The 27,533-nt window shown below is 39.6% G+C and overlaps 1 protein-coding gene across 5 annotated transcripts in view; it reads left to right on the top strand.

Moving 5' to 3' along the window:
• The window catches only part of ROS1 (ROS proto-oncogene 1, receptor tyrosine kinase), a 121,465-nt gene that overhangs the window by 77,448 nt on the left and 16,484 nt on the right, over positions 1–27,533 (top strand). For 4 of the 5 annotated variants that reach the window (XR_004808492.2, XM_025422834.3, XM_025422835.3 and 1 more), the window contains 13 exons: positions 441–673; positions 762–938; positions 4,532–4,700; positions 5,402–5,519; positions 8,373–8,563; positions 10,213–10,296; positions 13,469–13,604; positions 15,044–15,206; positions 17,171–17,235; positions 18,242–18,371; positions 24,462–24,559; positions 24,773–24,976; positions 25,960–26,094. Coding sequence is in view for 4 of the 5 variants with exons in the window: in XM_025422834.3 (XP_025278619.1) it covers positions 441–673; positions 762–938; positions 4,532–4,700; positions 5,402–5,519; positions 8,373–8,563; positions 10,213–10,296; positions 13,469–13,604; positions 15,044–15,206; positions 17,171–17,235; positions 18,242–18,371; positions 24,462–24,559; positions 24,773–24,976; positions 25,960–26,094 (1,903 nt within the window). In the remaining variant the exon portion in view is untranslated. The other variant, XM_025422838.3, reaches the window with a different exon arrangement.

Here is a 27,533-nt window from a genome sequence, read left to right as displayed (position 1 = left end):
CCTTTTCTGTGTGAGTTTTATTGAGGCCACTGAGATTTAAGGTAATAACATCATTGCCTGAAAGAAAATGGATCCACAATCTAAAAAGGTTGTGCTAAGTGGTGGTGACTATTTTGAGGTGATGCCATTTCTTTCGGATGTCTCTGATGACATTCCCCAAAGGAATCTGAATTGATGTGTTCATCCTCATTGGCCAGATCATTGAGCTGGAGTCAGAGAATGATTTAGTCAGTAGGCAAGAATAAGCAGGAGCCTTTCAGGCAGCCTGCTAACTTTAAATGTTGCCTCTCAGGAAAACCTGAGAGACTGGTTTTCCTTCAGAACATCTGTCATTTGTTCTGCTCCTGTGATACGATTATTCCTCAACCAAGACCCTGTCCCTTCTTCCATCTTTTAGGGCTGATGCAATGTCCCTTATCATGCATTGCTATTTATTTCAGTGCCAGAGGCAGTCAGGCTCATTAACACGACTGTACAGTCAGACACGAGCGTCCTTATCTCCTGGAGAGAATCTCACAAGCCAAATGGACCTAGAGAGTCAGTTCGCTATCAGTTGGCAATCTCACATCTGGCCCTGGTTCCAGAGACTCCTCTAAGACAACGTGACTATCCAGATGGAAGACTCGCTCTCCTAGTGACTAGACTGTCCGGTGGAAAACTGTATGTATTCAAGGTACAGTGAGCGTCTTGGGCACCTTTATTGCCATTCTCAAGTGCAAGGTTCTGAAAAGGTTAAGCAATTGTTCTTTTTTTATGAAAAGGTTCTGGCCTGCCACGCTGAGGAAATGTGGTGTGCCGAGAGTCATCCTGTCACCGTCAAAATGTTTGACACTCCAGAGAAACCCTATGCCTTGGTCCCAGAGAACACTAGTGTGCAATTAGACTGGACGGCTCCATCTGATGTTAACCTCATCAGATTTTGGTTTGAACTCCAGAAGGTAGATCTCACCATTCACTTTTAATGTGAATCTCTGTTTTGTGCTATGGGATAAATTAGAAGGCCTTCCTCATATCTCTAGAGTATTCTCTTGTATAAATCAACAATATATTTGACATCATTCATTGATTTAGGTTTGCTGTATACAGAAGCTGTCTAGACTCATTTCTGATGAAAAGAATTTCCAGAAAGATTAGTTTGCTCTTAAAAGGCTCCATGGAAAAGGCTATAAGCTATGATTTACTGGTATTCATAATGTTTTACTTAGTTTAGATATTATCAGTATGGCTGTCTAGTTTAAAGTCCATAACAGTTTGGTGTTTTCAATGAAAAAAAAATAAAAGAAATGAACAAGCAAACAAACAACACCCCAAACCTTGTCTAGAAATGTCCTTTCAACCATTTAAGGGCTGTGTAGCAACAGGAGAGAAGTAAAGATAAAATGAATTTATTCTAAACTAGTTTGATCTTGGGTTATAAATTTTAGAAGGTTCCTTGTCCAAAAATCTTCATTTTTTATCCAATATTTATCCAATATAAAAACATCCCCTGAATTTTAAAGCATCAATTAATGTAATTCACTGCTGGGGAAAGTCTATGTTGATTTTTATATTGAGATGCTTCAAATGGATTATTTTTAATAATTGCTACATTTCACTTTCAGTAGAATATATTTTGTGTGTCCATATTTGTAAAGATTGGTTAGGAATCTTTTGTTCAGTTGTAACAAAAACAAATCAGTATAGTCATGGCCTTCCTTTTTTTTTTTTTTTTTTTTTAAGAGGAATTGCTCTCTTGGATATTTTAAAATTTTGCTATGTAGATATTTTATATGACCTTGTACTTTTTAGATAAAATCTATGAGAAACCATGAAACCACAGTGAATGTCGAGTTGATAAAGCCAAAGACCGTAGTTTAGTTGGACTTTTTCCATTGAGCATGTGTATGATGATTTATTGCCTATTCAAACACTGGTCATCTTATAAAAACGCAGTTGAATTGGAGGACCACCTTTTTTGGGACATCTATTTAAATAAGACTAATGCAGTTCAGCTTAAAGGCAAGGTGAGGGGTGTAAAGTTTGTTTCCTATGTCAAAGAAATGAGATGGGGAAGGATCTCACAGCTGGTGACTCTCAGCTCCTCCTTTTACCAATGAGAAGTCGGAGACCCAGACAGGTGCCATAGTGAGTCACATATCACCAGTCAGGCAGGGAAGAGTGCTAGGGGCTGACTCATCCTACAGCAGTCCTACTTGGGTGCTATCCATGGAAGGAATATGAGTCACTAAGGCACCCACCCCACTCCTCAAAGTTTGGGACAAGGACAGCAGACTGGGATGGTGAGTTCAGTCCTTGTGACTTTCATGCAATGTGTTTTGTTTAAAAACTTCCTCTACAATTGCTGCAAACAGGTTCCAGATATTCCACTTAGAAAAATCATGAAGCTGAGAATGTAGGATATGGTAATATTCACACGTGTGACCACGTACAAGCACTAACTGATAAGCAGAGTAGAAGGCTGTGTTCTGAGAGGGCCGATGAGTATGTCTAGTCAGAAAATTCTGTATCTTTTGAGTAACTTGAACTGACCTCACAATGATAGGAAAGCTAGGAAGGATCCTAAACTCTGTGCTGAAACCCTGAGGGGTGAGTGAGAAGGGTGAATATGTGTCTTTTTCATTAATGATTTTTAAACATCCTTTTCAGGTAAGAAGGAGAAAAGGGTAAGTTCCAGTTGGGATCTTTTTTTGTCAGAATTTCCATATATGGAAAATGAAGAAATTAGAGCACAAGCTAAATTTCTATCTAAGTCTTAAATTCCACAGATTTAATTTTTTTTTTTTATCACAACAGCATATAGAAGGAGAACCTATTTCATTTAAGATTGAGGAGAAGCAAGTAGTTTCACTTCGGTAAATTATTTTCAAGGAAGTCCATGAAAATTGAGTTTTTCTCAACTGTCCAGGAAAATTGCTACTAGAACCAAACATTTCTGAAGTTCCGGTCTCTGAGACATGATAGTCTGCACCACTTCTTCCACACCCCTGCCCAAAGAATTTGAAAATCCCTCTGTGGTATTGAAAATCACCCCTGCACTTTTTGGCCTCTGACAAATGGAAGGTCCTGATTCCCTTGTGATTTACTGGGGTAGCCATGGCATCTCTCCAAGTTGGTGGTCTGCCCAGAACATTCATTGCTGTGGTGAGGCCAGTACTCTACAGTTTTCCAGCAGGACCCTTGGTCACACGTCTGACCTTCCAAGGAGCTTTGATAAATTTCTGGATGGTATGGAATGTTGGGTCATCTAGACTATTCACTGAAGGTAGTTTTTATAGCAGATTATTAAGGAGGCAAGACCTCAAAGGGCTAAAATTTTTGAGCTAGAAATCAATATTTCTCTCTTTCTGTCTCTCTCTTTCCTGTAGTTCAGAGAAAATAACATAGACCCATTGCATCTGTTTCTTTAGTCTGTATGTTGCAGTGGAATTGATACATTTATGAATTTAGCAGGTAATGGCCCAGACATCAGCATTTCTGTATTTTTTCCATTCCTTCCATCTCTCTCTCTCTCTCTTTCTTTCTTTCTTTTCTTTCTTTTCTCCTTTTCTCTAATAACAAGGGGATCTACTTCCTGAAGGTGCTATAGGAATCATTCCTAATTGAATAGAAAACTAATATAAAGTGTCCATCCAATGAAATGATGTGACCTTGTGAGCGCTGAATGAAAAACGAGATGTAAAGTAAGGTTTATTTATGGAAACTGACCTTCTTAGGAAACTCTACTGGAGAAAATACACTATGAACTCTTGACAAAATGCCACATCATCCGTCTTTCCCTATTTGCATATTGAAAAAAAATCACCATTTTCAAATAAGATATTAAGGGTCCAAATACACATATTTTTTTAAAAAAGCCATGCACAAAGAAAGTGTAAGATAGCTATAGATAGAGACCCACAATCTACAGTGGAATGAAAGTAAGATTTCCTGTATTTAACTTCTAACCTTGCTACTTAGTGGCTGAGTGATGATCAAAAATTTCCCTCTTTTAGGGAACTAGGCTTTGGATGTCTAAAACTAAGGAATGCTGGTTAGATGTCTGAAAAGAGTTTGGGTAGGAAAAGAGAAATGTTTTAATTTATAAGTCACTGTGGACCTCTTGAAAGAATCAAAATATGTAAAAATATTATTATTTTGAAATTAGCAAATCCACATAATTTAAAATATCATTGTTTTGATCCATCATGGATCCTCACCTAACGTAGGTGTCTGTTTTTAGGGATAACAAAAACCCGAGCTCTGAATCTTCCCTAATGATAAGGGGTTCATGTCCCACCTTGGACCTATCCTAAGAGCCATTATTCAAGTCAGTTATAGCTTCTCACACACAAAAAAGCATAAAATGGTTGTCAGTGGTGGCAATGTTTGGGATCAAACATTCTAAAGAAACTCTTTTGTTTGTTTTTTTTTTTTTTTAAAGAAAACACCTTTTATTTAAGTTTTTAATTGCCTCCCATAGTTTTGTGACTTTCTATGTTTCAGAAGGTTTTCTTAAAGAAACAAAAATGTTACTTGAGACTTCTTTTTCCAGTGGAAGTACAATGAATTTTTCAGTGTCAATGCTTCATGCTTCCAAGGCCCGACTTATGTCTGTAACATCACAGATCTACAGCCTTTCACAGCCTATAATGTCCACGTGGTGGTGATTTACGAGACAGGAGAAAATAGCACCTCACTCCCAGAAAGTTTTAAGACAAAAGGTGAGTACTAATATCCTTAGTCCTCAAAAAATCCTGTAAGTCTCTTAATGCTTCTCTTATTTCACCAATCCTAGAGGCTAGCCTTTGTTTTAAAAGGTGTAAATCAAGGGGCACCTGTGTGGCTCAGTGATTGAGCATCTGCCTTTGGCTCAGGTCATGATCCTGGGGTCCTGGGATCGAGTCTCTCATCTCCCTCTGCCTATGCCTCTACCTCTCTCTCTCTCTCTCTGTCTTTCATGAATAGATAGAAAAAAATAAAATCTTAAAAAATATGTAAATTACTATTTCTAGAGCTTGAGCAAAGAAACTGAAAAGAACTGAGTGTTCAATACTATTTACTCACTGATTACTATATTCCAGATGCTAAAAATAAAAAAAAATCCAGAAAAGAAAGCTAATTTGTGATCCCTATAAGTTGATCCTTGTAAGAATCAAGTGGAAAATGTTCCAAAATTTACAGTAGTTTTCTTCGCATCACTTGCTTTGTGGTGAGCTAAGATATATTGTTATTCCCATTACTAATCCATCACTAATAAAAACCTCAGATACTCATTTAAAAATATACACTCATATGAGAATATTTCTGAATATATCTTTCATGCACTTGGCTTTCCTTTTTGGAGATGTATTCTATAGAAAGATGGTTAGCAGAATATTTTGTACTTCTGACATATTAGTCAGTACTTTTTATGTTTCCAAAGCTGGAGTCCCAAGTCAACCAGGCATTCCAGAGGTGTTAGAAGGAAGCAAAGATTCAATACAGTGGGGAAAAGCTGAAGATAACGGAAGCCGGCTTCTGTACTATATCCTTGAGGTCAGGTATGTCTGCAAAAGTGCTTTGGAAGCTACAAAGAGCTAAGCAGTTAATTGTATTATTAGATCAAAATTAACTATATTTATTAACATGTATTTATAATAAATATGAAAGATCTTTAGCTTAAGGACCCTGTGTGCACCATTATGTTCTCTGTGAAATTTCTAGCCCTAGCGCTCCAGTTGTAAAGCAGATCATATCATTGTTCTTGGAAATCTGCAGCCACTTGTCAGAACTTTATGGAAATAATCTAATCGTTGGCAGATGCAACTAATATTTATTTAATATCTATTCTGTTCAAGAAGCTGAGCTGATGTTTGATGTCAGATGATGGTATGCATGTAAATTTCTGATGATAATTTGTTTTAGCAAGATGAATAATGTCTAGTGAGAGCTGGCCCTGAACTAGGTATTTTTCGGAATGTAAAACCAGGTCAAGGCCCGAAATGGCCTGAACTGTGTAGGTCACGCAGGATTCTTATCTATTGTGAAGAGTACAGTTCGCAGTGCTCTCAAGGGTCGGAAAATGTGCCTTCAGTGAAAACCATGCAGCTGATGAACAAATGCAACCTCAGAACCGGCCAGTATGGGGAGCTCTGTAAATGGGACCTGGCTCAGATGAACTGATTTCATGCCAACTTGAAGGGAGAATTCCAAATTCCACAGACACTCCCTCCACGGGTCTATGAAGCTATCTTCTAAGAAGCTCCAAGGACAAAAGTCACTTCCATAATTATAGTCCTGGCAACTTGAGCTTTAGATCTATTTTTGTTTCATCTTGCTCTGGTATTCCCATAAACTTAATTTTTTTTCCTGTGCATGGTGAATTACATTGGCCATATTTCTAACCGAAACCTCCTTGAAATTCCTATTACTGTTTTTCTTGCAGAGTCAAATACATTCTAATCTGCAGAGCTGCCTTGGTGGCCTGTGACTGTAATTCCCTTCACCAGCCAGCCCACACCACAGTCTTGCTAGGACCCCTTTACTGTGTTCCCTGCAGTGATACCTTGAGTGCATAGCTCCAAAAATTCTCTGCATTTTCTTGCCCCAAGCCCCTAACTCTCAGGGCAGGGTTGATGGGATAGTGGAATGAATTGCTGGACCTTCAGAATCTCAGTCACTTCTTCTGTCAGGACACTAGGATAGCCGGGTACTTGCTCATGCTTCAGTGGTAGCGATAGTGCAAAGTGTGTGAACTTGGGAGCTGAACAGATTATGTTAGTGTTCTAAGACTGCTCTGAGAAAGTACCACCAGCTAGGTGGCTCAAAACAACGGAGATTTATTCTCTCACAGTCTGAAATCAAGGTATCAGTAGGACCATGCTCCTTCTGAAGTTTCTCAGGAAGAAACCTTCCTTGCCTCTTCTTAGCCTCTGGTATCCAGACTCTTCAACAATCTTGGTATTCCTTGGAGATGCATCACTTCAGTCTTTGGCTCTATTATCACCTGGTGTTCTATGTATATATCCGTGCTTAAATTTTTCTCTCCATAAGAAGGCACTGGTCACCGGATTTAAGCCTACCCTAATCCAGAATGACCTCATCTTAACTAATGTCTAAAAAGACCATCTTTCCAAACAAGGTCACATTCACCGAGTCTGGGTAGGCATGAGTTTTGGGGGAACATTATTCAACCCAGTACCATGTGTTCCTTTTTTGAATTTAAGTTTTCTCATCTGTCAATTAGGATGATGGCACGTGCTCTTTTGGGTGTTGTGAAAACTCAAGGAAATGAAACAAAATGAAAAGCACCAGTATGGTGTGTTATAAATAGAAGATGCTCAACCAGTGTCAGAATTCTTGTCTTCCTCAGTGGCCAATAACTGTGAAGAGCCATTTTATAAATTTTAAGTGTCTTCTTCTTTTAGATCAGAGTTGTTTGCGTTGAACAATGAAATTGCCAATGCCTAACATAAGACTTCACAAAATGTGTAAAGACATTGTATAAAGAGTCTAGGACACTTAGCTGCTGCTAACAGTTGTGACCAACTCTGCTGCTCGAGCCTCCTGATGTTCTTGCTCATTCTCTGTCGCTCAAAGGCTTAGCCTTCCCATCCCTTTCCGGATGACTACTCAGTTTGTAGGAGCAGAACTAGCTATCCCTCAGCTTACTGTGGGTTGGCACCAAGTCCTAAAACTGTTGCTGTCTGAAAAGCCACAGCCTTGAAAAGTTCTTCATTGACAGAGAAGACATAATTGGAAGGTCTCAAGCTTGCCTTCAGCCTATGATTCTGTTAAAAGCCATTGCATTTACATACATTTACATTTTGAGGCCTGCTCTTCTGCTCTTTACATGCTTCATATAAAGACTAATGTGGGTTGACTTGAGGTGGAGTGTAGGACAATACAAATAGAGGCAACACACTTTGAAGTCTCAGGTATATGATAATTTTGGTAGTCTAATTATACCTTCCTTATCAATTTTATGTCCTATATTTTATTTTATCCAGCTGCGGAATACCTAAGCTACAAATGGCATAAAAGACTGAGAATTAAGAAAAAAAAATTGCAAGTTAGAAACTGTGGACTAATTGCTTATGTGTTTGAAATTCTGAAGGAAGCTTACACATTCTAATAGGAGGAAAAGCCTCTTTAGCTTTCTCTTGGCCGTTGATTATTTGTTATTTTCCCAATGGGCTGAGTTGGCTGGCTCGCATGCATTGCCAGGATGGCTTTCTGAGATTATTCTGTGTTCTGTAGCCAACTGTGTGAGAAGACTGAGACCAAGGATAAAGTGTGCAATAGGAGATGCTCTGGAGTCCCGTCATTAAAATGATAGATGAGCATCTAGAAATAACACATATATTGTCTCATATTTTCTATATTTACCATTTTGCTCTTTTTTTTTTTTGTAGAAAGGGCATTTCAAATGATTCACAGAACCAGAACTTAATGTGGAAGATGGCATTTAATGGATCCTGCAGTAGTATTTGCACATGGAAGTCCAAAAACCTGAAAGGAACATTTCAGTTCAGAGTAGTAGCTGCAAATGATCTGGGATTTGGTGACTATAGTGGAATTAGTGAGAATATTATATTAGCTGGAGGTATGTGACCATGTCTGTCTATATGCTAACTGATTACATAAAGGTCCAGAGATAAAGAGAAGTGAATTCTTAACACAATATATAAATTGGGTGACTATGTAATTTATCATCCAGACTTTGGAAGTTCATTTTATCTGATGTGATCTTCCTAAAACATCAGCATCCTCATGTCATTTTTCTCCTCGGTAATAAGCAGCTACTCCTTAATGCCCAGCACATCGAGTCCGTGCTCTTGGATGGGCTTCCCAGGCTGGTCTGGATCTGGATCCAGCCTTATGTTCCTGCTCCCCAAACACTCATCTTCTACACAACAGGACTAAAACTATGCTTTCTACGTCTTCCATTTTAGGTTACGATACATCATCTGTCTAATCCCATGGGCTAGAAATCTCAATACTATATTTAATTTCTCCCTCTACTCAGTCACCGAGTAGATTTGTTGATTACCATCCTAGTTTCTGTCTGTTGAGTGCTCATCTACCTATTACCACTTCGGCTTTCCTAATTTAAATTATCATTTCTTACCTGTGCTCTTGACTTAATCACACTGCTGACAGTTAATCTAGTTGGAGCACAAGTTGGATCACTTAACCCCTCTCTGAAATCCCCCAAATGACTCTTCATTCACTGTCTTCAGACTCAAGTGCAAACTCCTGAGTGGCATTTAAGGCCTTCCATGATTTGTCCTCTAATTGTGATTCATTGTTCTTAACACTTATCCCCAGGTTATGGCCATATCAGAATGGTAAAGAGCTTTTTATGACACTAGGTCATTAGCCTTGGTTTCCCTCAGCCTAAAATGTGGGCTCCCACCACCTGCCATTCACCCTTCCATTGGGTTTTCCTTTCCCTCACTCTCTGTCAACTGAGATTCTTCTTAACCTTCAAAGCCTAACTTAAATGAGCCCAAAAATGATGCTCAACTGATGCTCCTTAGGCAAGATGGATATTATTCTATATAATATTTGCATCATTCTTATTTGTTTTATAGTTATCTGTATAAAAGCTCAGCAATTTTTTTCTGAAGAATATCTAAAATAGTTAATATTTTAGGTTTTGCAGACTAAATCTGATGTTTGTAGCTGCTGCTGCTTCTTCATCTTCAAATAATACTTTAAAAAGTTAAAAATCATTTTTAGCTCATGGGCGCTAGGAATCAGATTGTGGCCAGGTTTGCCAAACTCTGTCCCGTATATGCGTCTCCTCCTCAACTGAAACCACCCAAGAGAAGGTACCAGGTTTCCCTGTTTATATTCCTCAATTTAATGCCCATAGAATTGAATGTATATCAAGATATTATAGAAGAAATAACAATCCTGAGTATATATTATATGAAGACTGAGACTTCTTTGTTCCAAATTCATTAAAAAGATTATACATGTTTCCTTAGCTATTTTAAAGTAGAAGACTGGGTAGGTTTATCACAATGGTGTATTGGTAAGCCAGGTCTTTGGAAAACCAAACCAAACCAAACCTTGACTTTGATTTCCTATGGTGTTGAACACTCTTGCTATGGGTGATCTCAAACTAGCAGTGGTTCAACAACTGGCTTGCAAAAATCTAGTAGCAGCTAGTTCAAGCATATCTGGCAAAGCCCTGTATCTACCTGCTTTATTCTGCAAATTAACTTTTTTCATTTATTTTATTAGATGTTTTTTGGATGCCAGAAACAAGCTTTATACTTACTATCATAATTGGAATATTTCTGGTTGTTACAGTCCCACTGGTCTTTGGTAAGTATACTAGATCTAAAAATGCAGGTAGTAACCTGTTTGCTCCATCATATTAGTTGATTTATCACCTAGTGTGTTCAACCTCCCACATGAAATAAATTAATAAATTTCACAGTTACCTTTGGCTATACTTTCATAAGCACTAACTTCTGTGAATTGTTTTCTGATCTTGGAGTAACAATTTTACAGAAAATATATCTGCATTTACACTTCATGGTATACTTTAGATAAAACTGATTATAAGGGCATCGATTTTTAGGTTTTTTTAAAAAAGATTTTATTTATTTATTTGTGAGAGACACACAGAGAGAGAGGGGAGGGGCAGAGACACAGGCAGAGGGAGAAGCAGGCTCCATGCAGGGAGCCCGATGTGGGACTTGATCCTGGGACTCCAGGATCACACCCTGGGCCGAAGGCAGGGGCTCAACCACTGAGCCACCCAGTTGTCCCAATTTTCAGCTTTCTTTAAAACACTATTTATTTTGGATTGGCCACATAGCTAGTGCTTTGTGGCTTATGGTTTTAAATGAATAAAAGAAAAATAACTCTGGAGGTTAAAAAAAAGGATTAATAGACCAGTGACAGCCCTTAGTTGGATAGTTTGGGTCTCCAGGCAGGCAGACAGACTGGATTGGAAGGAGCAGCTCCTCTTTTGCAGGTGACCCATCTGGCTTTGAGGGTCCACTCTTGCGTTCAGATATCTGCCTTGATTATTTCAAATCCCTGCTTATTTATAATGTCCAGGAAAGCAGAAGTTTTTGTTAGGTAGCTGGAAAGATAGCTATCTCCCAGTATTTATTTTATACCAATGTGCTAGTCTTAGAAGTCTTTTTCTTTTAGATCTATTATAATGATGAGAAAATACAGTAACAATCCCAGAAATATTGGGGCCAAATATTGGGCCTATAGAGTTATTTTGGTGATTGTACATCCTAGTTCATTCATTCCTCTTGTTTCAGCGTAAGCATTAATAGGACTTTCAGTGCCCAAAATGTCCTGGTTTGGATTATAAGATATATGGTCACCCTACCACTTATTAATTTTATGGGTCCCTGACATACTGAAGCATTATAAGAAAGACATGATACTTAGCAGAAAAGGATACTCAAGTACATATTTAGGCAATTATGGCTTGTTTTTTCATCTTATAAGGGAATGTTAGAAGGGAAAGTTTCAGGAAAAGTTACAACCATAAAGCTAAACTCTCTCAGGATAAAGAAAGCCAGTATCAGACTGAGTGGTCTAAATCTTTATTCTTTCCCCAAACTTATTGAAGTTGTAAACCATCAGAGAGCACACTGAAACTTGAATTAAGATTTCTTTTCACAGATTCCACCCAGATAATATATGGAACTCCTTTAGCTAACTCGGAAAGCTAAAAATTTCAGCTGACCCTGCCAGGATCTTAACCTGTGGTTCCAGGGAGTCTAAGTATTGCACAGCTGATGCTTGTACCACTAAGCCACCCCCCTCCAGAATTACGCGTATGACTGGAGTATATTTGGCAGTTGGCATATAGGCTTGACCGCTTGTCTGCTTTCCTACTGCGAAGGAGTATTACATGAAGAATCTTTCATCTGACCTTTGCTTGCCTACTTGTACATCACCATTGTTTAAACCCATAATTCTAGTGGATGAGCATGAGATAATTTCAGACAACCTATTGTGCTTTCAAGACATCCTATGGATATCTGGCTTTCTCAGGATCTAAAGGTCTTTATTCTATTTGGAACTTATGAATTTTTTGGTACAGCTGAGCTAATTTGGTTCTTTTCTTATAGTAGCAGAGCATGTGGTTTTACTAGTAGGAGTGGGTGAGTGCATGAGAAAAGATTGAGCTATTAAAATCATGGAAAGTGGCAATTGTTTAAATATTTGTATTGTGCCGAGGGCTCTCAGCAGTCGTACTTATAAATATAAAATCGAAACAACGATTTAAAAATAAACATCAACAGCCTTTGCTTTGGTGAGTGGTCACATCTAACATGCAACATTAGCCTCATGCTGGGAGCAGAGGGAAATATGAAGTCGTAAAATACAATTGCTGGCCGTGGCAGCTTGCCATTTAATGAGGGAGGTAAGACATACCTATGTGAAAATGTGAATAGTGAAACATAAAAAGGCAGTAGGACATGACATGTGCTGGACTCTGCCACAGAAATGTGGACTGAGAGCTACAGTTGGTCTTAGAAATTGAGAACTGGGAGGTCTTGGAAGGCATCTCTGAGGTTGGGGGCCCGCGCTGGGCCTCTACAAAAATGAAGAGGGGGTAGTGTCAGCTTTTCAGATTTGAAAAATTGCATTAGCAAAGGTACTTAAGATCTTTCCCTGTGTGGTCCCTCAGACGGAACGTCCCTTGAATAAAACTCTCACCTGTTGGATATAGAAGCTACTATGGAATAAAATTCAAATTTTAATGATCATCTTACAAAACATGCTTGCTGTTTTCAACTTTTCAGCCAGTGTTCTAGTATAAATGGTTGATCTTATGGCCTAATTGTATTTTGGTCTCCCCCAAATCACTTATTTTTAGGCTCATAGAAATAGTATTTGCTCATTGTATGAAGAAGACAATATAAATTATCCATGATTTCACAACTGAGGGGGACCACTACTAACATTTGGTGGGTTTAATTCCAATAGTTTTTCTGTATATATGTGAGTATGTGTATATGAACAACAATGGAATAAACCCTTGTACTCTGCATTTTTTTGAAAGCATGCCATTATAATCGAAAGAATTCGTCAGATCTACTGTAGGAGTGTAACCTGTTTACTATAGGAATATATCTGGACTCAGGAATAAATTTGTTTCACTAATAATTACAATGCCAATTTGTTTTGGTTTATTTAGACTCTAGTTTAAGGGTGATTTTGAGAAATAAGTTCTGATATCAAGGTACGTGAGCTTGTTTATAACAGCAATAAGAAACGCATTAAGCATTGGGTTGAGATGTGAGATAAGAAGTGACGTGGTAAAAGTCATGTGTTTTAATATGTCTTTGCACCTGGATTATTTCATTTTTCTACTGTGGACAAATTTTTCAATCAAATTCGGTTTTCTGCCAATGGTGTTCTTATATATAAACATTTAACATGTATTGTTAACATTTCTCAAGGGAAAAAGAAAGCCATGTTTCAATTTGTAAGTTATGTTCTTTTCTTTTTATAGTCTGGCACAGAAAATTAAAGAATCAAAAAGCTCCCAAGGAAGGGCTGACGGGTCTCATAAACGAAGACAAAGAGTTGGCTGAGCTTCGAGGTCTGGCAGCTGGAGTAGGACTGGCTAATGCCTGCTATGCCATACAGTACGTAACCTGGGCCGTCCCTACAGGGCATCTAGATGAAGAGTGGGCAACTATAAAGAGAGTGCCCATGGGTCCTCTGTTGCCCATGATTGTCCTGGTCTATGCTCATTATTCTGGCATAATTATTAATACCATCCCCCTCCATTTTCAAATGTGACCTAAGATGGATGGCAAATTATGTGGTTATTCTATCCTAAGGAAAATAAGCAAAATTCCATTGTTTTCCAGTGGTTTATTTAGCACTTAGTTAAAAAGTAAACAAAACAAGGAAATAAATACTGTGTTGAAAAGAGCAGATGGTAATATGATTGGTTCAACTGGAGGCAACCAGAAGGAGAGGAATTTCAAGGGTCCCGTGCCTGTGCTGTTAAGTTCATCTGTTTTTCGAAGTTTGGTGATTGCCTACAAAAGCTCTTTAAGATAGTTGAGTTTTGAACTTATGCTGTCATCATAACTAAAGAAAATATTTAAATTTTTTAAATGCAAGACACCATATTGCGGTTTATACATGACACTATATTACAGCTTATGCTAAAAAGAATTATGCAGTCAGAGGCCTCGAAATTTATGATCCAAGACTAAAAATAGGAAGATTTGAAGTAGACACAGGAGTGATCTAAGTTAGTGATTCAGAGGTGACTTTTCCTTGAGAAAATACTCCGCATACTTGTTATTCAAGATTCCCTTTTAAAAACTCAAAGCGTTTTAAATGCAGGCAATTTTTTCCCCCTCAGAATATTCTAAGTGAGAGCTGGCTTCTAAAAGTCAAGGAGAAGGAGTTTATTTTTGTGGTCATACTAAATTTTGTTTTTTTGTTTTTTAATATTTTATTTATTTATTCAGGAGAGACACACAGAGAGACGTAGAGACATAGGCAGAGGGAGAAGCAGGCTCCATGCAGGGAGCTTGACGTGGGACTCGATCCCGGGTCTCCAGAATCATGCCCTGGGCTGAAGGCAGCACTAAACCGCTGAGCCACCCAGGTTGCCCCTAAATTTTGTTTTACACAAAAGATCAGGCGTGTGAAATTGTTCAAGTGAAAGCTTTTGAGCTCATAAACCCAGATATATTTATTTCTAATTTGCAATAGCTTTTTACATAAATTGATTACATGAAGAAATGAATAACTTTTAACTTTAACAAAACAAGCAACAATAAAAACTCCCGACAATGCAAACAAGGCATCTTTCTATTAGGATTATGGGACCTAGAAGTGAAGTGACATGCTCTGTCCACGTTTTGGAATAGGGAAGGAATATTCTGGATGATAGATTAGGAAGGAATAGAAATGCAAACTTCCATGTCACTATATTACGTGGAATAGTGTTGCAAAATCATGAGATTTCTCTTTCTCTTTCTCATACTCTTTCTTAAACACTAACACCAACACGAACTTGTAGACCAACGTATTTTGGGAAATGAAAAATATTGTTTTCCAGTACTCTTCCAACCCAAGCGGAGATTGAAAGTCTTCCTGCCTTCCCTCGGGAAAAACTGACTCTGCGCCTCTTGTTGGGAAGTGGGGCCTTTGGAGAAGTGTATGAAGGGACAGCAGTAGACATCTTAGGAGCTGGAACTGGAGAAACCAAGGTAGCAGTGAAGGTAATGTGGATCTTTTAATTCCTTGACATACTGCATCAGTACATTTACGTGAATTTATGCAGATAAAACTGTAATAAAACACAAGTGATCTTAGTTGAAAAGAGAACTGAAGGTGGGAGTCCATGCACGACAACAGAAATTACAATTTTTTCCTCCTTTTCTTATATAAGCTCTGTAATTCATAGTTATCTCTGAGGTTACTAATTAGCTAAGACTCCACAGGCAGTTTGTCCCTTCGAATATACTAGAAGAGGATGGTCAGTTGTAAAGCACATTCTCCATGTCTTAGGTGCCAGGGCACATAGGTGACTCTGCCATCGCAGTGCAAAAGCAGCCCTAGTCGATATGTAAACTAAGGAGTGTGGTTATGTTCTAGTAAAACTTGATTTTATGAAAATTGAAATTTGAATTTCATGTAATTTTCCTGTGCTAAGAAGAAATATCCTTTTTTTGACCTTTTTCCAGCCATTTGGAAAACTATACAAACTATACAAACTATAGTTTGCTGGGCAGCCTGGGTGGCTCAGCGGTTTAGCACCCCCAGGGCCTCATCCTGGAGACCCAGGATCGAGTCCCACGTCTGGCTCCCTGCGTGGAGCCTGCTTCTCCCTCTGCCTGTGTCTCTTCCTTTGTGTGTGTGTGTGTCTCTCATGAATAGATAAATAAAATCCTAAAAAAAACAAACAAACTAGAGTTTGCTGACCCCTGTACTACACAGTTATTCACATGATATATTTAATGCAGTTTTGAGGAAGTGCTGAGTATACTCTCATATTTGTGTAAAACCTTTTGATCGGGGGATGATGAATCTTTTATGTAACTGGGCAATATCCTGACCACTGCTTGTTAGGAATTTGTTGCTTCGAGAGAGGGCTATACAACCAGAAAGGTTGGCAAAAGCCTCTCCATTGCCAAATGATATAATCTAAGAGTAGTTTAAATTACTCTAGCCTCAACTGGTGTATAAACAAGAGTTTATTTTCCTCACACAACAAGAGGGCTGCTGGTTCTGGTACAGTATGGTGTTAGGTCACAGCCAGGATACCTGAAATTCTCTTGACTTTGTATGTGTGTGTTGCCTCATGATCCCCAGATGGCTGCTGGGGATCAGCATTACGACTGAATGAAGATCAGGCATTACGACTTCATTCAGGTCAGGGCAAGGGGTAAGGATGATGTTAGACGTTTATGTTCAAAAAAGTGAAAGTTTTCCACAAGCTTCTCTCCCTTTCAACAGTTTTCCCCTTTTACTCACTGACCAAAATTGAATCAGGTGACCACCCCTATTTGCAAAGGAAGCTGGAGAATTACAAAACAATTTTCATGATTTGTTTAGACCAATTGTCTGGGACTGAGCATCTTGCCTCTAAGAAATGAATCAGGGTATTTATTATTAGCAGGGGGAAACAGGTATCCAGCAGAAAACTGTGAAAATTAAGAAACTGGTTTGGGGGGGATCCCTGGATGGCTCAGTGGTTTAGCGCCTGCCTTAGGCCCGGGGTGTGATCCTGGAGTCCCGGGTTCGAGTCCCACGTCAGGCTCCCTTGCATGGAGCCTGCTTCTCCCTCTGCCTATGTCTCTGCTTCTCTCTCTCTCTCTCTCTCTCTGTCTCTCAAGAATAAATAAATAAAATCTTTTTAAAAAAGAAACTGAAAAAAATAAAAATAAAAAAAGAAACTGGTTTAGGTACCAAATTTGTCCTTTTAAAAATTTCTCCATTTTGGAGGGAATTTGTGTAAATGTTACTAGACTTCTTATCTATCAGACTTTCCCACGTGAACACTAATTATAACACAGGCTAACTTTTGACTGAGTTTACAGAACACACGCACATGTATGATCTATTTCCAGTGTTCAGGGTGAATGTTACAAAACAAAACAAAACAAAGATTGTCTCCTTTGACCCACCGAGCTCACAGAAAGGTCTGCTATACTGATTCCTGGCTTATTTTTATGTTGTCTAGACTTTGAAAAAGGGCTCCACAGACCAGGAGAAGATTGAGTTCCTGAAGGAAGCACATCTGATGAGGTATTGGGGTAGCTCTGGCCTAATCGTCCCATCCCTTGGTATGAGTGGAAAGCTTTTACATCCGATGGGTAAATTTTTAATGTTCGAAATGACCTGACATAATAGATCATGACCCAAATAGGCATGGGTGAAGTTGAGACATAAATATGTCTGCAGAGACAAGTGTTCTATAGAAACCAGTCTTCCAAAAAAAAAAAAAAAAAAGAAACCAGTGTTCCCCTGGGCAGTCCTCAGGCAAAAGTTCTTCTTTTATTATACCTTCAGTAGGAAGGGTATTTTGCAAGTGACTTCTGAAGCTGTTCAGCTTTAAACATCCTTAGGTTCTTCTGAATGTGTGATAGTGGGTCAAGTGGAGTAAGGGAGAGCTCCAAGTACAGGAATGTCAATGAAAATATCCTTGGTCTTAGTAACTCGTCTTCAAGGTTAGAATCAGTGGTTGGTCATGAAAACTGCTCTGAGGCTTCTTAAAGGGAGGGCTTGAGGCCAGGGTCCATGGGGGCCCAGCTGTGGCTTTGGATCATTAGATCGGGGATACTTGCTTTGATGTCTTGAGAAAATGGTTGAAGCCAAACCCGTGTGTCTGAATTATTTCTCCAACAGATCTTAAGAGAATAATATTTCATGTTTATTATGACTGAAAATTTAATGCTTTCAAATATCTTTTGAAGGATGGTAGTTAAAATTACATTCTTCACCAAAACAGGACATACTTCATATGAATGTTTCTTTTCAAGATGACCTATTCTACCCATATGCGCTGGCCACTAGGGGTTGCCGTATCATCTGTCTAAGGCAAGCACACGGATCAGTACTTGGAGAAGGAGACTCTCATTTATTAGAGAAAAAACAGAAAAAACAAACAAACAAACAAAACCCAAAACCCAAAACCCAAACTCCAAACAGGAGTTTTGAAGGAAACGGTAGATAAAGAACTGCTCTTCCCAAGGCCTTCAGCCAGGGCTCCTGTCGCTGTCATGACATCCTCCTGTCTCTTTCCACCTTGTAGCAAATTTAACCATCCCAACATTCTGAAGCAGCTTGGAGTTTGTCTGCTGAACGAACCCCAGTACATTATCCTGGAACTGATGGAAGGAGGAGACCTTCTTACCTATTTGCGTAAAGCCCGGATGACAACGGTAGGAAATGGGGTCCCCGTTTTGGTTTTGTAATGCAAATACTCTATAATTTCCAGCTAAGTTTCTCTAAATTCAGTAGGCTGCCATTTGGGCTAATGGTAGAACCTTGGAAGACTTCTGTGCAAGACTTGTATTTCCTTCAGTTGGAATAGGACAATTAGAATCCTGAGCTAACTTCTGGTATTTTCTGTTTTTTTTTTTTTTTTTTTTGGGTGTTTTTACTATTCAGTAGGGGAAAACAGGTACCTCACTTCCAAAAATCATGTTTTCTGGAAAGCAGAGATTGTGTGGCATTGGAAAGTCACATCTTTCTCGGCATTTATTCTATTTGTCTGTCTGTCTGTCCCAAACTGATATTTGCAAGTCCTTATATTTTTATTGAGTACCCTATGTCCCTACCTGCTTGGCATATCCGTTTGGATTTTCCTAGGCATCTCAAACTTGTGTTGGCCAGAAGTCTTGATCTCATACCTCTCCCTCCATACCATCCATCTGGTTCTTTGCTTTTTCTTCAGGATGCAGGACACCATCTTGTCTTCTCTGGTCTTCTCAGTGCTTACCTTTAGCTGCTGTGAGGGGGGCACAGTGCAGACCCTGCAAAGACTGTGGCATCAGAGCCAGATGTGACAGCCCCTGTGGGAACCTACCATATATCTCAGATGAGAAACACATGAGACAAAACAAGACATTCAAATTTAAATCTGTAGATTTTTAAAAAATTGGTTTTCATTTCTATCAAAGTACACTTCTATGGCTAAAACGCTGAAATATAGAACCAGGTATACAGTGAAAGACCATCTTCTCCCCACCCCATGCCAGGCATCGACATGTTTCTTCTGGTATTTATCTCCATGCTCCTACGTACTCTGTTCATACCGCTGCACGTTGATTTTTTGAAAAATCTTGGGGGAAATCTCCTGACTACCTACTATGAGAGGTGAGGCTTTAACTCTCTGAGACTTACTCAGTACCAGCCCCAAACCCACCAACTCTACACGTGGATGACTTTGTTCCCCCGTCCTCTGACAGTAGTTATCACAATTTTCAGATAAATCAACATTGCAGATTTGCATTACTATGACTGTTACTTGCAGCTGAGTTACTCAAATGCTGGGATTATGTTTTTTTTTTTTTCTTGGACAAGAATAATAAATGCCTCTTTTGTTTTCCCCTTTTGCTTCATTTTCTATATGCCTAAACTCTTTGACAGAATTGAGGCACTTCTATCACTGTGGTTAGATAGATCAGATGATCCAGCACCTAACAGGGTTTTTTTCTTGGACACTCCCCCCGGGAGCCAATATAAGTGCTTGTCCTCTGGGCTCTCCGCAGAGCTGTTGTCCTAGGCGCTCCCTTCACATTTGCCCCACTAATTTCCTTGCTGGACCTTAGTTTCCTCTATTCCATGACTTCTTTGTTCAGAAGAGAGAAAACATGAGAAAGCATGCATGTGAGGCAAAAATCTCCTTTTCCCCCTCTTTTTGAGAAAATATTCTTTTCCTTCCTTCACACTTGATGAACAATTTGGCTGAATTCTAGGCTGAAAACCCCTTTGTTCCCTCGTTTGTACAGTTGCCTTTAAGAAGTATTATGCCATTCTGATTCTTGGACTTAGGATCAGTGACCTGCTTTTTGCCCCTCCTCTCTGGAAAAGTTTAGGAACTTCTTATCTTTGGTACTTTTTGCCAATCTGGATGCTCAGCCTGGAAAATCACCCCCTTCAGCTCTGGGATTTTTTAATATTATTTTTTAATAAATAAAATTCTTTGTTCCCTCTATTTCCTTGTACTCCAAAGTCTACTCATTGGATAATGGACTGCTTTGTTTTATCCTTTTGTTCTATTAGCTGTTTTCTCCTATTTTCCAATTGTATTTGTGCTGTCAATTGTGGTAGATTCCTATAACTTTTTAAACAGCATTTACAAATTTATTTTTCCACAGACTCATTCTTCTATTTTGATCACTTCTTAAAACAGTGTTGTGGTGGGTTTTTTTTGTTTTTGTTTTTGTTTTGTTTTTGTTTTTTTGTTTTTTTTTTTAATACAGGCAAACTCTAATCTTTCCTAGGACACTAATTATAGTTTTTTTTAAAGTATTAATTTGCTTCCTGCATTGTCCTGATTTCCTTTATCTGCTTTGTTCTGGGATCTGTTTGTAATGTGAGAAGCTTTTCTCAAACTTTTGGTGACTTGTGGCTGGTCTTCCCATTTAACAGTGAGGCCTGAGAAGCTGACTGGAACCTGTGCCTCTGCGGCAGCTTCCTTGTGGTTGTCATGTGGGACCTGCTTTTTCACTGGAGGGGGGTCCCCTAATCCTCTGATGACAGTACCTGGGTGTTTTCCCTGGAACACCCCACTTTCATCAGAGAAGAATCTGTGGGTCTCCTGCTTGGGTAAATGCCTCAGCCTCAGTTCACGGAGGTGAGAGGGGAGGAGGGTGCAGGTCCAAACTCTTGAGTACATAGGCTCTCATTTAATTTTCCTCTCCATTTTCTGCACGGTGTCTTAGTGTGATTGATTTATTTGACTTGGAGTTGTTCTGGTTCAGTGTGTGTGTGTGTGTGCTCTGCAGTAGAAAGCCTCCTGCTGTGGTGGGAGGACCTAGGATCCAGTTAGCTCCTAAAATAAACTTCCAAACATTCCTCTTGCTTCCAGGCTTACCTCTCACCCCTGCATTCAGAGATGCCTGCAACCTCCAACTGCAGAGCCCTTAGGGGGTTTTATAGTGAAATACAGCCTAGTTCTTGCCTTTCCTCCCGCAGGCAGCCACACTGTCTGTTGGCTCTGCTGAATGACCACTCCTCCATGTGCTTCGCTTCCCCAAAATGTTTCATGCACTAAATTTATTTTCCTAATGTATATGTCCTCATGAGATTATGAACATTTCCTTTTTAAAAAAGGTTTTATTGATTTGTGAGACACACACACAGAGAGGCAGAGACACAGGCAGAGGGAGAAGCAGGCTCCCTGTGGGGAGCCCCATGTGGGACTTGATCTCAGGACCCTGGAATTGAGACCTGAGCCAAAGGCAGATGCTCAATCACTGAGCCACCCAGCCGCCCCTAAACATTTCCCCTATACTGTCAGTTCAGGAAGGTTTGGGGAGAGAGTGAGACTAAAAATGTACACACTTAGTCCTCCATCCTTAACAAGAATGTTTATCTGTAGATTGTGTTTTGTTTGTTCTGGGGTAGAGGGGATGAGATGAAAAAATATGGGTCTGCTCTTTCCAAATTATTCCTAGTTAGTCGGGATCCTGATGGTTATACTGATTGGTTCTCAAGTGTTCTTTCCTGAACAGGGCAGCTTCCATGCCTCACCGCCCTCATTCCAGCCAGTCGGCAGGATGCCTTTAGGTGCTGTGTGCAGGAACACCAAGGGCTCTACTTCCCCACCATCCTGGGGAGCCAGCTGTTTCTCCACAGGGAGTGCTCAGAGGCAACATTCCAGAGAGGCCACATGCATCCTCCTCCCTATCCCTGCTCTGGGACTGCAGTGCTGGGTCCAATACAGAAGGATAGACTGCAACTAGCCCCATAAACCTTAGTCCTGTCTTCTATTTTCAGGAACGCAGTTTCTGCATCTGTATAATGGAATATGGAATTGAAAATACTCCTAGGCTCTTTTTAGCTTTGAAATCCTAAGATTATATTAAGACAGAAGAAAGTAAAAAACAAAACCCAAACCCAACCTACCAAAATAGTATAAATACATAGCTAGCTACAATCAATTCAGCAATTTTTTGGCTGCATGTTTAGTTTTACAATCTAGTATAATATTATTCATACATAATATGTAATATTATATATACACTACTACATAATAGTGAAGGATGTGGCTCCTGCTTTCAAGGACCTTGCCACATGGTAGGGAGGTAAGTCATGTATAAATAACTCATTTAAGGTAGAAATTCGGAGGGTATATTGGAATGTAGTAGAGAATATACTGTGGAAGCACAGAGGAGAGAGTGATTATTTCCAACTGAGGAGACCTGGGAGACCGGGGAGGTCTTTCGTTTGAGACATAACTAAAAGAGGGGATAGAACAGTCTTTTTTTTTTATTGGAGTTCAATTTACCAAAATATAGCATAACACCCAGTGCTCATCCCATCAAGTGCCCCCCTCAGTGCCCATCACCCAGTCACCCCCACCCCCCGCCCACCTCCCTTTCCACCACCCTTTATTCGTTTCCCAGAGTTAGGAGTCTCTCATGTATAGAACAGTCTTTGAAGCAACACCTCCCCACATGAAAAGCTATGACCAGGAAGAGTCCTAGGTGGAGGTTCATTATGTCTGGGGTTGGGGGTGCTTGGCAAGAGATGACAGGTGACAGCCCAGGGCAGCAGCATCTGGAGTCAAAGAGCCCCAACATGGGGTGATGAGGTATCCCAACAAGTTGTCACAGGGGCTATGAGGAGCAAGTGGCAGTTAGAGACCTAGGCAGCATTCAAATCTGTCCACAGGGAGCATGATGCTAGCCACCAGCCAGAAGTTCAGAAGCAAGATTCTAACTGAGGAGCATCTTCAGAGGAGTGGGCTTTGCCAAGAGCAAAGCAGGATTCCACTCACAGAGGACCCAGTGGACCGGTCAGGACACCCAGCAGGGACTTAGACACAGGCCCTGAGTACTGTACCCATGGAGTCTGATGTCTGCTGGACCTGAACAGTGCTGCGGGGGATTGATTCTTGGGAGTAACATCAAGCCTCGCTATGGGGCTGCGGTGTGGTTGAGCAGGACCATGGTGATGTTGAGTTTGAGAACATGAGGAATCTTCCTAGTTTGGGGACAAAACAGGAGCTTGTTGGGGGAGGCAGGGGGAGCAGCACTTAAGAGCACTCGTCTATGAGAGATTGAGGGATTTCAAGGTTGGGGGTCACTGGAGATGCTCAGTGAAGGATGTGAATGGAAATCAAGGATAAGAAGAGCATTCCAGAATGGTAGCAGAAATAAAGAGAGGTGGCTGCAGCCTGGGGCCTCCTTGGAGGCTGTGCTTAGGAATCTGTCATAGACTCCACAGGCAGTAGGTCGCAGTGAAGCGGGCCTATTAAAGCACGAGAGGCTGGAGACAAGTTTGGGATGCGTCAGATAGGGATGATAGAGGCCTGACCCAGAGTAATTGCAGGAAAATGGCAAGGGAAAGACAAACTATGAATGTAACCTCAGGGAAGGGACTGAATTTTTTCCATATGGTACCAATAAAAACTTCCACTGGCTTTTTAAATGTAGAAATCACTGCAGCCAGGATAGGCTCAGCTATATATGCATGCTGGCTCTCATGGAGGAGAGGAGTAATCTGTGGCCTTGAAATAGAGCACTGCTAACAAGTTACATGGGGGCTTATCTGAGGAACAAGCCCATTGTCATGACTGACATTCCAGCGTGACATTGGGCCAGTCATTAAACTTGCACTGATTAAATTATCATTAGTACTCCTATGACAGCAGCTACTATTTATTAAGTGCCTGTTATATACCAGCCAGGTTCCATACCTTATTTCAGATCCTATAGGGCCAGTGTTATTATTCCCTTTTTACATATGAGAAAGGTGCTTAGTGAATTAAGCAATGTGAGCAAGTTCACGTCACTAGTAAGTAGCAGAACTAGGCTTCAGATCTTGGTCTGTCTGACCTGACACCCTGAGATCTTTCTGAGGAAGATCCTATATGGCCTCTGCCTACTAAAAATAGTCTTATTTATGTACAGTTCAGTTGAAAGTCTGTAAATCTAGTTCTTTTCCTCCTTGTTTGAATTCTTGTAACCATAACTAAAAATACCTTTAGGGGTGTCTGGGTGGCTAGGTCAGTTAAGTTTCTGCCTTTGGTTCAGGTTGTGATCCCAGGGTGCTGGGATTGATTCCATGTTGGGTTCCCTGCTCAGTGGGGAGCCCGTTTCTCCCTCTCCCTCTGCCTCTCCCCACCTCCTGCTCGTGCTCTTTCGTTCTCTCTCTCTCCATCTCAAATAAATAAATAAAATCTTAAAAAAAATAAAAGTACCTTGAAAACATCATGAATATGTTTTGTACAAACTGGAAAAGTACTTGTAACTTTTCTTTCTTTTTTTTGATTGTAACTTTTCTTTCATTTCTTACAGTTTCATGGTCCTTTACTCACCTTGGTTGACCTTGTAGATCTGTGCGTAGATATTTCAAAAGGCTGTGTCTACTTGGAGCAGATGCACTTCATTCACAGGTATGGTGATATTCTAATGCTAGTTCTTAAGGATGTCAGCACAGTAATTGCCTGTGGTTTGGGTAAAACATACAGGATAATCGAGTATTTCTATTACTTCAAAATAGCAAAAGTTTTTGTAAAAAGTCTCTCTCCTCTAAAGACCTCCTAGGGTTACTTGTCTGATCTCTGGAACTTTATTATTAGCATTATTAAATATAGCTTCTGTCATAGGGATCTAGCAGCTCGGAATTGCCTTGTCTCTGTGAAAGACTATACCAGTCCATCACGGGTAGTGAAGATCGGGGACTTCGGACTCGCGAGGGACATCTATAAAAATGATTACTATAGAAAGACAGGGGAAGGCCTCCTCCCTGTTCGGTGGATGGCTCCAGAAAGTTTGATGGATGGAATCTTCACTACTCAATCTGATGTGTGGTGAGTTTAACAGGACACAGAGAAATTCGAGCAGAACCAGCTAACATCAGAGCCAGAAGGGAACATTAAAGGTCATCTAAACTTGTGGGACCATTCTGGCTCTTGGTATTTTTGCCCCTTACCCTAATCAGTTTTGATCTATTATCTTATGAGTATATGTGAAATAGATACATTTACTTCAAGTGTTCTATCACTTCCCCAAAGTCTAGCGGCTGTGACTAGTAGGAATTGGCACATATGAATCCATGTCCAAGAAAGTGTCCCAATGCCTACTCTTTTGGGATGGGTGGTCATTATTTTATAGGTAGAGTTTAAATCACGGATATCAAAAACATTATGACACCAGGGATGTTTCGATATAGCTTTATTTTTTAAAAGATTTTATTTATCTCTTTATTGTTAGAATAGGACCACTCTGTTTGCTTGTTGACACCAAATTTTGATTAGAGCTTCTAAAAACTGTGAAGATTTGTTCAATAACTTTTAAGCTGGACTGGCCCCCCAAAAAACCGGTGACAAGATAAAATTGGGCCTCAGTGTTACCAGTTCACATTCATGCCTTTCCTCTCCTCATTTACTGGCACTCAAAGTCGGGGGTGGGGGGTGGGGAGGGGAAGGTGCAGTGCCTTCTTACCCCTACATTAGTCTGCATGTTGATGCTATGAAAGCCTTAAGGAGATCTGTGGTGCAGTTGCAGCTGGGGAAGAGGAATAAAGTGTGTGTGTGTGTGTGTGTGTGTGTGTGTGTGTGTGCGTGCTCCCACTAAGCCTTCCTATCACCTTTGAAGTGTTGCTAGTAGGCAGTTGCTTTTTCTACTTCTTGAGGTCAATTTGCTTTTAAGTCTCCCATTTGCCTTTTATGGGCCCAATAATGCCAATCACAAAGTAGACCCCAATAGCCCCAGGAATATTTATGTTGGACAAACTACTCTAAACATGATGTTTGTAATAAGCATAATCAAAGTGAACTCTTAACATCCTTAGGTCTTTCGGAATTCTGATTTGGGAGATTTTAACTCTTGGCCATCAGCCTTATCCAACTCATTCCAACCTTGATGTTTTAAACTATGTGCAAACAGGAGGGAGACTGGAGCCACCGAAAAATTGTCCTGATGATTTGTAAGTTAATTTTGCTAATAGAAGCACCTAAAATCTAAAAACATGTGTTCATGCAATCTTATGCTTCACTGGCATGGTATTTTAAAATGAAAACTGAAATTTATGGATTTGTGTTGTCTACATAAAATGTAACTTGATTGTAACATTTAGTTTTCTTTTTTAAAAAAAGATTTTATTTATTTATTCATGAGACACAGAGAAAGAGAGAGGCAGAGACATAGGCAGGAGAGAGCCCAATGTGAGACTCAATCCCAGGACCCCAGGACCTAAGCTCAACCACTGAGCCACCCAGGCATCCCTATAACATTTAATTTTCTAAATACACGATTGTCTCTTTTTACATACATATGATATTTCGTTTCAGAAACATGATTGAGAAGAGTAGAATATTTTCATACTCTTGATAGATGAATTCTAATAAATAAATAAAAGCTTATTTTATTTATGTGTGTGTATGTTTACACACACACCCTCATTTTATTTTGGAAGATTTAATTTGGCTAATATCTTAATTTGCATATTAAGAGATTCTATTAAAAAAGAATATACTGGACTGCCTTTCTTGATGCAGCTGATATTGGGACATAGTACTATTAAAAAATTACTCAGGTTACAATCTATTTATGAACTTAACACAGACTGACTATTCATGACTCTATTAAACTGATGCTACTATTGAAGTCTAGTAAACTCGAGATTCTCAGGAGAGTAGGTGATTTTGATCTAATTACAAAAGAAATATAAACCCAGTTATTTTGCTGCATAATAATCTACCTTCCTATGAAAAACCTCAGCAGAAATAACAAGTTTTGCAACTTTTTCTAAGGGATGTTTTACCCAAGAAGTTTCAAAAGGAACAAACGCCAAACAAGTATAAACTCCTCTGTACTGTGCACAATACCATGCCACGTATTGTGCGGAATACATAGGTGTTTAAACCATGGCCCCAGCTCTTCAGCATCTCAGAATGTATTTTGAAAGAAAAGAAACACACATGGAACAGTTGCATAACAAGCCAACATGTAATAAAGTGCTAAACTGTGTGGTACAGACAAGTGCAAAAGGAATTAGCAGTATGCGGATACACACCATGGTTGTACTGCCTTGACTATGCTGTGTTATTTTAGAGGATTATTCAGACTGGAGCCAAAAGATGATTAAGAACTGGGCACTTTGGTTGGATGTTCTACTGGTGAATGTTTTTGTATTATTTAAATCTTCCAGCCAGAAGAAGAAGATTAGAATCACCGCTTGTTTCTAATTTAGCTTTGTACAGACTCTGGGACATTTACAGGGGGATCAGATGTACCCATACCTGATTAAGTTTGGTGACTGTCCTTAAAAATGATTCACGATCCTTTGGGGGGAGATGGGCAGAATTCTGTAAATAAGAAGTCAGACATTATACAAAATTTGAAAACCTTTGGTTTAGGATTTGA

This window comes from Canis lupus, chromosome 1 (genome assembly GCF_003254725.2).
Source record: "Canis lupus dingo isolate Sandy chromosome 1, ASM325472v2, whole genome shotgun sequence".
Classification (NCBI taxonomy): domain Eukaryota; kingdom Metazoa; phylum Chordata; class Mammalia; order Carnivora; family Canidae; genus Canis; species Canis lupus.
This window is presented reverse-complemented; position numbering and strand designations above follow the sequence as displayed.